The 11,121-nt window shown below is 50.7% G+C and overlaps 1 protein-coding gene across 1 annotated transcript; it reads right to left on the reverse strand.

Annotated features, from left to right (window-relative positions):
• Positions 1-1,838: 1,838 nt before the first annotated feature.
• On the reverse strand, positions 1,839-7,543 carry LOC149853764 (triggering receptor expressed on myeloid cells 2-like). Its single transcript, XM_090025789.1, has 4 exons — positions 7,367-7,543; positions 4,076-4,420; positions 3,039-3,093; positions 1,839-2,610 (listed from the first exon to the last, which is right to left on the reverse strand). The coding sequence occupies exons 1-4, from the start codon at positions 7,413-7,415 to the stop codon at positions 2,415-2,417; spliced, it is 645 nt and encodes a 214-aa protein (XP_089881915.1). The 5' UTR covers positions 7,416-7,543; the 3' UTR covers positions 1,839-2,414.
• Positions 7,544-11,121: the final 3,578 nt, after the last annotated feature.

Below are 11,121 nucleotides of genomic sequence, written 5' to 3' on the forward strand. Positions count from 1 at the left end.
CTTGGAGCATGAGTTTCCCTTCATGCCAGTGCAAATTAGTGTCTCCTAGTGTGCTGTGACTGCTGGGGAGTGTGGTCTTGCTGTTGTGTTGTGCTTCCTCAGCGTTTTTGTGTTGGATTTGAGGATACCTCATGCCTCACTTTGCCCAGAATATTATGGCCGAGTGAGGACGTTAGAAAACAAACCAATGACTTGCTTAATTTCTTAAAACATGGCCTGATTACAGAAGCAAGCTTTACTTAGCATAGAGCGGGGGCACTCAGCCCCTGGCCCGCAAGCCAGGTTCGGCCCCGGCTCCATGTCATCTGGCCCACGAGCCTGAAAATTTTGGCAGTGGGGGAGTGGTAGCAAGCTTGGAAACTTCTGCAAGCCACCAGCTAACTTTTCTTTTCTCAGAAAGAAGTGCAATTACAAGAGACAAACTGGGACCTAGGCTCAGAGTTCAGGCTTCTCCTTTCAATTGCAGGATCATACAACAGAATGGGGGGGACCCAGCGGGTTGAGTATAACATCTCCTCCAGTGCCTGGGGATCCAATCCCCAGCTGGTTGCAGCCAGCTCATTGTAATAATGAATGCAACCGCAAACAGTGCTCCATCTCTGAGGAAAGCACAATCTCTCTGCTTCACCTGCTGGTGCTAGGGCAAGGAAAGCAGACCTCAAAGCAGAGAAATGCAGCCCCCAGCTCCTTGCTTTGAAATGGCTGGGAAGGTATGTTAATCCTAGCGCTGTCCCTAATTCCAGGTGAGGTGGAGGCCAGCTGTGTTTCAGTGGCTTGTAAAGGACCAGCTGCACCTTGTTTGAGGAAGTTTAGGGGCTTAGCTGGAAATACAGAGTGGGGCCAGAAAATGATTCAGGACTTGTCCCCATGTGGTTCAGTGTTAGTGCCTGCTGTTTGATAGCTCTCACTTTCTCTGTTACCTCTGCTGGGCAGGGGCATGAGGGGTACTGGTGTTAGCAGGGAGCTTTTGAACCCTGGAGGTTGCTCTAAATGTCACCAGGTGGTAATGACTAGGGTGGAATTATCCATCAGTGTCGGGCAGCTGCATTTCTAATGAACCGGTTCCTTCTTTCCCTTTGCCGTGCCAGGATCCCATTCATATACTTCTTTATTTCAGTCTCCTTTAATACACCTTCCCCTGGGAGAAGTGAGGATCTGGAGATAGCTTCTACTTGCTACTATTGCTGCATGGGTCCAATATAAATGACTCAAAAGGGCCCTGCAATGGGTTGAAGGTCCCTATTGATGTCAGCGTATCTGACTCTGCCAGTGATATGGGACAGCAGCAGCAAGTTCATCTGCAGTTGTTGGCAGCCAGAGCGAAGTACTGTTGTCATCAGGGGAAAAGGCTCCCGTCTCCTGGAAGATCTGGCTTTTAACTCTCAGGATCACTGCCACCCAGTAGCAGCCTCTGCTTGAAGCACAAAGCCAGCACTCGGTGAGCTGACTACATCTCTGTTTTGTGGGAGACGAGGACAACCCTTGCGGACTGTTTGGTTTCTGTTATCACGTTACCAGCTGGGGCACGTAACCCACGTACCACAGAGCTTACCTTTCCCCCTTGGCTGTTGTTAGACACTCAGTGCTGCAGCGGGCTACTGGGGCTTTTTTGTGAGCGGGGTTGGAGATGGCTCAAGATTTCAGCATCTTTCTCAGTAATACCCCAGCCAGGCTTAGGGGAGGATTTGGGATTTTTCTGCATGTGGGGAGAGCACTTGGTTTGCTTTTTTGGAGCCATTCAGCCCCCTGTGGAACTACGGGTCCACAGAGCTACTAGCTCTTTAGCACCAAGTGGCATTGAATGAGGACAAGGCGCATGGAAATCTGAGATGAAACAATGCCTATTTATTTTAGTATTGCAGCTGTACTGAGTCCACTGCCTTGGGATCAGGCTGCCCACCGTGGCCGAGACCACCCTCAAAGTCCCTCTCTGGCACTAAGGGAGAGTACACTGCCACATGTGCATCATTGCTTGCTTTTGCAGTGAAAGAAAACCTGGCAGGGCAAGCAAAGGCTTATCTGTCCTGGCACTGAGCTGAGAGCACAGGGAAAATGGAGCAGAGTCTGTTCACCCTGCCCATTCCTGTGCCAACAGCACTGCATGCGGGCATCTTTGATGGGGACCTTGGGAGTCTGGCTCTGCCCTCTTCCTCCCTGCCATGTGTCCAGCAGGTTCTCTTGTGCTGGAAGTGAAATAGGAATATGGGTTAGAAAAGCGGTGAGAGATGAGGCAGAGGCTGATACCCCTGAGGAGGGTGTGAGCTAAGTACTGCCTCTGCCTAGCTGCTTTAAGCATTTTATCCTACACCTTGGCAACAGCAAAGGTTTGTCCTCAGCCATATTCCGGGTCTCAGTAGTTTTTTCCCATATGTGTCTGGCCCAGCAGTGAGCAGTGCTGTCCCAGGGGGGTCAACTCATCTGTGAGCACCCTCGTGGAGGTCACGCCGAAGCAGGAGAAGTGGATGTTCGTTCTGGCTGTGGCTGTCCTCCTCTGTCCCCTTGCTTCGCTTGCTGGTGGCGACAATAAAGATCAGGATGGCTGCCAGGAATTTTGTGGTCAGAAATGCAGCAATGATGTAGAAGAGGCTGAAGTCAGGTGCAGGCAGGCTGCTGCAGGGAAACCACAAGCACAGAAACTGGGTTTGACAAGGGAAGGAGGTTGCCAGGCTTTAGTGCGAGTCTTGGCCTTTGGTAACCGGAAGCCAAAGATAATAGCTGCTTCTATAAGCATTTTAGCCTCCCAAGTGTCCCGGAGCGTGGTGGGAGAGTGCTCTATAGGAGTGCTAAGCAATGCCTTCCCTCTGAGAGGTTTTGCATACGACAGACAGGAATGATTTTATCCAGCATTCGGGTGCAGCTGGCTCTGGGGTGGAGCATTGCAACCCCAAAGAATCCCTTGGGAACAGTAAGAGACCGTCTTATTTGAAACCTAGGTCTGACCCCCTGCAGCCACAGGGAAGCCCTACGCAGCAAGCCCCAAGCTCCATCTCTGCTTTCAAGGCTGAACTACCCCTGAGGTTTAGACCCTGTGGGCTTACCTGGAGATGCTGTGTACAGCTCTGGGGTCTTCCAGCACCTGGGTCTCTGTTTGACCTGTGGGTAGAAACAGATCAGCCTGTGCTGGTAATGTCCTTGCGCTCTGTTTATTCACGACGTAGATTTGCCAGTAACCAACGTGGATCTGGCAGGTGATAAATAAAGTCAAGAGAAAGTTGGGGCTGAGCCTGGATGGCGCTGGCTCTGTGCTAATGCCTTAGTTGGGGCGCAGGGGCACGATGGGTCTCTCCCACACTCCAGTGCAAAGGGTATGGGGCAGCTACTCTGCTCTAGAGCAGGTGCTTGGGGGAAGAGAGTTGAGAGGTCACCGTCTCTGTTCAGGCAGCTTGGGAAGAAAAGCCGGGACAGAGACAGCTTGATGCTTAGCTGATGGGCGTGAGCAGCACCAACTAAACTATCATGGCCTATTACCCGGAGGATCCAGGGATACCCAAACTTCGGTGCATCGAGGCTGTGTTAGCCAGGAGCCTCTTGGTTGTGTATTGTTGGCACGTGGCTCTAAACAGGCTGGCTCTCAGTTGCACAGGGCCACAATATTGATTTGTCTTTGGGCCTTCCTGGATGGCTGGAATAGCATTTGCTTGATTTCAGGAGCAAAGAGCACTGGTCTGCCAGCGTGGTCCCTGCCCTTCGGTTACACGGGAGTCTGGCCGCAGTCCGCATTTCATAGGCTCCATTTTGTGTCTCACCCTTGCTTGGCTCCCTTTATTAGCATAACGACTCCAAGATGTGTGATATAGGGAGCCAGAAAATATGGGTTTGAGTCTCATCTCTGCCACGGTTTCCCTGTGTGATCATGGCCCAGCCACTTTCTCTCTCTGGCCCTTATTATCTTCACTTTAAAGGGAAAGAATTACTTCTTTGGTAAGCTGCCTAGGGTAGAGACTCTCTTTACACATATGGACAGCACCTAGTATGGTGGGACTATGCTCTCAGCTGAGGTTTGCGGCCGCTACTAATGCTAATAAAAAATAACGCGTGAGCTCTTGCTGTGCTGAACTCCCTACCAGGGACCTACCTTCTAGCACCTCCACCTTCACCTTCTGCAAGGTCCTTGTTGTCCCTAAGAAGTCAGTCTTGCACTGGTACAGCCCAGCGTCCTGTTTCTGGAGCCTCTTGATGGTCACCATGAGCACCCTCTTGTGAATGTCGTCCGAGATGGACGTGGTGCCATTCCTGTTCTTCAGGAACGGCAGCCAGAAGCGGCGGGCGCTGACCACGCGCTGGCATTGCATCTCGTCGACCTGCTTGCACCAGCTCTTCTCTTTCCACTTGTGCTCCTTGGGGCCGTAGGTGCAGTTGATGGAGATGGTCTCTCCCTCCATGCCGTATACCACCGTGGTGTTCTCTGCTGCATAGAGCTCTGGCAGGATAAAAAGGGGAATGAGGTCTGGGTCTCCCCCTTCTCCGTCATGCACACTCTCTCGTTCTCTTTTCTTGTCCACACTAGAAAACCTGGGCTGCGGTCTCCCTTGCATGCACCTCTACTGGTGGTAGCAAAGCAGGGTATCCAAGGTCTTTACCACCTTCTCATCTAAGCAGCTCTCCCACCACTTTGGCCAAGTTCAGATTCAGGGCCCTGATTCTAGGCCTTCTCGAAATCGTGCGGTGTCGAACCTAATTGCTGGGTATTTCACTGTGTGCGATTTGGGTGGGTCTTCTGGTGTGGGTGAGGGGAGAGGAGATACGTCCTCCTCGGTGGCGGACTGTCCTCTCGAAACCCAGCACGCCCTTCTTTGCATTGGATTATCTGTCCTTGATCTGAGTAGGGCACACTACGCCTTGTCTGGTCACTGGATTTGCTCCCTGGTGGCGCACAACTTCTTTTCAGGGCCTGATCGCATTGCTTATCTATGGGCAAGACGATTCAGCAAATCAAAGCTGAACATGGGGAAACACAAAATATACAGGGTCAGATGGCTGGCAGGCAGGCTCTGACAGTGCAAAGGTCCCTCAATATCGGTGTAAGTGGAGTTCCTACGTTAGGGTCCTTTTTTGCTGCCAGAGCCATGTGACATGGCTTGGTATAAAAGAGAATTGCAGCCACAAAGCAATCCGGAGCTGGTTGTTGGGAGGGGTAATTCATAACCCTGTCACTGAGCTCTCAGTTTGTCTAGTCTTGAGAAACCTCCTTTCATCCCGTTTCCTGGGGCACTGCTAATTCTAGCCCTGACCTTTAAGTAGCTGATCTTCAACTAATTTGCTATCCCCTTAGAGTTCCTTATTTCTAATTTGTCTATGTCTGCTCTCTAGATGCCAAGGAAGTGTGTTGGCTGAGCTATGTATATTGTGAGAAGGGAGAAGTGTGTCCTTCTGGGGAGACTGCATTTTAAGAGAGACTTTTTTCAGTCCCTGAGCACCTGTTGAGAGAGGTGAAGGGAGCAGTCAACTGAGAATAGCTGGTTGGAGGGGTTTTGCGCATCTGCTTGGGGAAGCCAGGATTATGTGGTCTTTTCTACTATTGAAGTAAGACTGCTAGGAACAGGCATGAAAAAATAGACAGTTTCTATATGCCTCGAAAGCACCAGAGCCCAGGCTTACCGCCCCTGCTATTCCAACCCTGGGCTCCTCCTCCCCAACACTACACCACAGCTTCTCACTCCCAACCTCTGCAGCCTGCAGCTACCTCAGCTGCTCCCCCTTTTCAGTCCTATCCCCCCCAAGCGGTGCCAAAGCCCTTTTCATCCTGACCCATTGCTGCCATTTCACTCCGGATTAGAGGCTAGCAGGTACGGACTTGCTGTGGTCCCGCAGAAAACATTGCGGATATTGAGGGCTCTTCCTAAATCATTCTGAGCCCTCCTGTCTCTTCCGTGTTCACTGACAAGAAGGGACAAAGAAATTAGGTGCTACGCTGTGACTGGACAGATTTGTGGACTGGGTAGTAGCTTGAGACTTGGGAGACCCTAGCTCTATGAGAAGTTCTGCCCCAAACTCTTCTGGTCTGACCGTGGACAAGCCACTTAACATCTCTGTGCCTCGGCTCCATGTCTGTAAAATGGGAGTAATAACTTCCCTGCTGCAGGGGGTGCCAGGAGGCAGAGGTGGGGGCGGGAAAAAAAAAGGCATCTTAGGACGAGTTTCTATGACTTTCAGTAGCTACTGTTCTCTACTGTTCTCTTGCTAACTTGCCAGGAGTCTCCAGGAAGAGTGAGCCTAAGTTTACAGGTCTGACAGTAGTCCTCTGATTTCAGATGAGATGCATCTGCTCTGCAAAACCATTATCTGCGCTACTCAGATCTAGAACTGCTGAATCTTGTGCCCAAAGTATGCACGCAAACTTCAGACAGACGGGGTTTTGCAATCTTTGCTGCTAAGAATGCAGCAAAGAAATGATAAAAAGCCCTTTTGACTCACGGATTCCCTATGAGAGGACCTCCGTACAATGCCTGAGAAGGAAGCCGAGTGCTAGAATCTCTACCAGCCCAGGGGGGAAAAATCAAGAGCAAAGAACAAAGCCTTTTGCTGGGGAATAACTCTGAAGGCAACTGCTGAAACTTCCTGGGTAGATGTTATCAAATCATGACAGTAACTTGTGTCTAGAGAGAAGTGAGAGAGATACCTTCTCTCATCCCCAGACTATCTGCTCCCTGTCCAGCTGTTCAGCTGCGGTTGCAATTTTCTTCCCCCTTCTCTGAACCAGTGCCTGTCACTAACTGGAGTGGAGAACAATGCTGTGCCCCATCTGCTGCTTCAGAGATGTTTTATAGCTTCCTCCATTCACATGACCTAGGATGATTGGGGGTCAGGAGGCATGAATGGGATTACTCTTTCCCCCATGCCTGGCAACTTCTGCGGTCTTTGCATTCATTTTGCTCAGATCCAGAGCGGCTGGGCAGCAATGCAAGACATGGAAGAGTGTCATTTCGCACTCCATATATTCCCTCTTCACAAGTGCTTGATTGCTCAGGGTGCAAGGCTGTGCAGAATCAGTGCAGATCCAGATCTTGTCAGTCTGGTCTAGAAGAGAATAATCCTCTTCCTGTTGGGGCTGGCTCCAGCAAGTTGCCAAAGCCCTCCTGCAAAGCCCCCCTGCAAGGTTCTGAGTTTCCTTCAATTCCTACTGCTATAATCAAGCAGCAAAATGCTAACGGTGCACTTAGATGGGCCAAGGCTGCTACCAGCACGAAACACTGGTCTGATCTTCGCAATAACTGTCTATTCATGACTGAATCATCCAGAGTAATCGGCTGAGGCGCCTGCCTGACGTGCTACCTGCCTCTGCCTTCCCAATGGCTCATACTTGATGTTGCTCCAACCCATTGCCTGCCCCTCAGCTCAAAACAGATGGCTTTTGGTGCTTTCTTACCTGCGAAGGAGGCCAAGAAGATGAGGTGCACAAGCTTCTCCATGTCCATCCAGCAGGGAAGGAGAGAGGAGTCTGAACAGATTTAAAGGATTTTTGCCTAAGCAAGTTTTTGGTGTTTTTCCCCTTGCTCTGCAGAAAGGAATGAAAACAGGAACTTGTTTTCTGTTCCCTCCTGGTGATGTGCCAGGGATGGGTGCTTCTCTCACTGGCTGAAACTGGAGCATCAGCGGTGCCCGGGCCAAGCAAGGATTTGGTCTAGACAGCTGGAGAAGAACTGTCATATGATGAGAGGAAACCATGAAGCTGGGAGGTGCTCTGAGACCGTGGGTAGGTGCCTGCTGGTTTGAATAAGCCTCACAGGCCAGCTCTCCCGTGGCCTGAACCTGTAGGGCTTAGCTCGTGGCTTATCCCATGGTAGCTCATCTAGGAAGCTCCCCGTAGACCATGAAGGGTGAAAGAAGAGGGTTAAGGGCCTGGGAAGTCTCCACAGAGACCCTAAGGACTTATTTAATAGATTTCATAGACATTAGGGCCGGAAGGGACCTTGGGAGTTCATCGAGTCCAGCCCCCCGCCCCAGGGGCAGGAAGTCAGCTGGGATCATAGGATCCCAGCAAGATAAAGGACAATGACTTTGTCCTTTAGTTGGGCAGTGGGAAAAGAGCAACAGCAAAGCCTGCCCTGACAATTCGACACGACTGTTTAGGGCACGAAGGGCAGACTGTTTTTATCTGCTTGCAATTTTGCAGGACATATGGGAATTGAGGCCTCAGCTGCTTCTTTTTTTCCATGAAACAAAGCCCTTCTAGACGGTACAGAGCCCAGGAACATGCTGGCGCAGTAGTTTGGTATCAAATGGCTCTCTTCCAGGTTAACTAATTTAATGAGATGGGGATTTCCATGGTGATTGCCACTGTGGGACCTGAGCGGTGCCATTTCCTTCACTTGCAGGCCTCCCCTCTTAGTAGTGTCTTCACTGCATGCCACCTAGTCTATGGGAGCTGACAGCATGACATCAAGAAGGGGCAGGATGGCAGATGTCTCCTTTGTGCGCAAGCACTTACCTGTGTCTCTCTCCTGGAAGTCCTCGGCCACATCCAGAATCACATCCCATGTTTTATTTTTCCATTCATTCTCAGTGTGGTGGGCAGGAATTTAGGCTCAATTCCTTGTGGCTTTATAAATGATGGCCTAGGGCAGTGGTCTCCAACGTGGGGTGCGCAAGACGATCCATTGGGGTGCGGGAAGAAAATATTAGAACTTCTATTTATATTTATTTTTACTTGTATATTGTACATATATTAGTACAGTAGTACATGTATATAATTTATAAATACATAAATGTACATGTATTGGGGGTGCATGCTCAAAAATTTTTTTACTGATAGGGGTGGGCGATCAAAAAAGTTTGGAGATCACTGGCCTAGGGGACAGTGGTGCAAAGGGGAGAAACTGGGTGCTAAAATAAACACCAGAGAGTCTGTCCTCTTGGTCAAAATCTCTGTACTTCTCCCCATCCCTTCCTTCCCCTCGCTCAAAACACACCGCCCCTCCCCCCAGCCAGTTCCAGTTTCTAATTTTCCATTGTTCGCTACTTCACTTTTAAACCAATATTTCCCTCTTTCTTTCTGAAAGCTACCCAGGTGGTTGCATCCCCTTTAAGATAGGTTCACATTTAGAAGGATCAAGAAATATTGTTTCCAAGCAAAACCCTATCTCCTTCCCTCCCCATTTCTGTTGAACGTTATTGTTGCCAAGGGAAGCTGCAAAATCCTCTTTGTTGGAGGGTTTTAAAGAAGTGGTTGCAAGCGTGTTTGCCTGGGCTGGTTTAGGACTTCGTACATCTGGGCAAGGAGTTGCCCCTTCCACTTCTGTGATGCTGATTTGATTTACTGTTTTCCCTTCCCCAAAGAAAAAAAAAAGGCTCAGTCAGAAAGACCATTTCCCACTATAAAGCTATACTGACGCGCTCTGTTTCAGGGTTCACCCACCCTTGGCACACGTGCCAGAGCCTGGTACACAAGGCCGTTTTCCTCGGCATGCCACAGCTGGCCTGGGGCCTGGGCAGCTGCCCCAGTATGTGGTGGGGAGACTTCAAGCCCTGCTGCGAGCAGCCTGGGCTCCGAGCAGGCGGCGGCTTCCCAGCGCCCTGGCTGGCTTTGGTGAGCAGCCAGAAGGCTGCAGTGGGTGCGCCAGGGTCTGGAGCCCCAGCCCAGGCTCTGTGCTGGCGGTGACTGCGTGCATGCCTCGGGGCACGCAGCGGGGAAGGGGCCAGGGTTGTGCTGCTGCAGGCCTCTTCCCCACCGGGCACCCTGAGGTGTGTGTGCGGGCACTGCCACGGAGCCTGGGCTGCTCGCAGCAGGAGGGCTGCAAACAGCTGCACTGGGGTCCAGCAGGGCTCGTTGCTGGTGGCAGCTGCATGTGCACCTTGGGGAGAAAGGCAGGGAAGGGGCCAGGGCTGCGCTGCCTAACAAGGATTGGCCCCTTGTAGCTCCCCTGCCCTCTGTCCCTGGCACGCCAACTTTGAAGCTGAGGTTGCAGGGTTTTTTGGCATCAGGTTCAAAAACATTGCCTACCCTTGCTCTGTTTCAGTCAGTTCCTGCTGTGGATTCGCTCCATCCCCGAGCCTCACAATCTTCCTTATCTGCAGTTGTCCCGTGGCTCCTTACCGCAGCTTTGTTTCTGACCCTACCTTGTACATAGAGAGGGGTTTACTTTCTCTTGTTGGCTACCTGTTGTTACTATTTGATTTCCTTGCATTTTTCATCTGCTTTGCACTGGTGTAAGTGGCTGCCCAAGAGAGAGCAGCGGGGAACCAGGTGCTAGATTTGTTGTGCTGGTGAAAGGTCTCAATCCTGAAAACCAAGGACCTCTTCTATCCTCAAGGGAGTAATAATACAAACTTTCCTGCTGCAGCCCTAAAGAGCGTGCATAGTCCTAACTCCTAGAGACCAACCAGTGAAGTCTGAGGGGATTCGGGCCTTTTAACAATACCACCCATCTATCAAACACGGGGCCTGTTTTAGTTGTGTTGTTGGGGGGAAGTGGCAACTTTTGACAGAGACCTAGAAAAGCTGTTTCATGCAGCTCCCCAGGCAAAAGGAGTGTTGGACAAGGTGTTTCCAAGAGAGAGGAGGAAGTGTGAATGCCAATGTAGAAAGCCTGCATGAGGCTGTCTGGAATAGGGAACAAGGACTGTACACATGTTCCAGAAAATGACTTTAAACCAAAGCAAAGCAGAGGAGGGGATCCCAGAAGAATCAGGAGAATGGAGGGTCTCTTGTGAGAGAAGACTGGAAAAAAGCTTGGCTTGTTTGAGCCAGCAAAATGAAGGTGGAGAAAGGGGTGCTGCTGCTGCTGCGCATAAATATTTGTGGTTTAACACCAGTGGGGGAAACAAACTAGTTTGACTTTAAAGGTCAATGCGTAGGCGGCAGGACCGATCCCTATGAATAAATCTAGGGTGGAAAATAGAGGAAGAAGAACATGTTCTGGAGCAGACTTTCCAGAGAAGGTAGGGGCCTGGACTTGAGGAGCAGCAAAGCCTCTTCCAGGCCTATGTGCTTATAACAGCTCTGGGACCCTGCTAGCCAGAGTCAGATTCACCCCAGTTTCCCATGAATAAAATCTGCATTTCAGCTTGATCTTTTGACTCACCCCTGCACCTACATCCTTAGTTAGTTGGCCCTGGGCAGCTCCCACTTCCCCTTGGTCTTCTAGATCCATCACCTGATGCTGAAATCAGCCCTCTGTGCTC

The sequence above is a fragment of the Crocodylus siamensis genome, chromosome 13 (assembly GCF_052110815.1).
Source record: "Crocodylus siamensis isolate JL-2025a chromosome 13, ASM5211081v1, whole genome shotgun sequence".
NCBI classification, from domain to species: domain Eukaryota; kingdom Metazoa; phylum Chordata; order Crocodylia; family Crocodylidae; genus Crocodylus; species Crocodylus siamensis.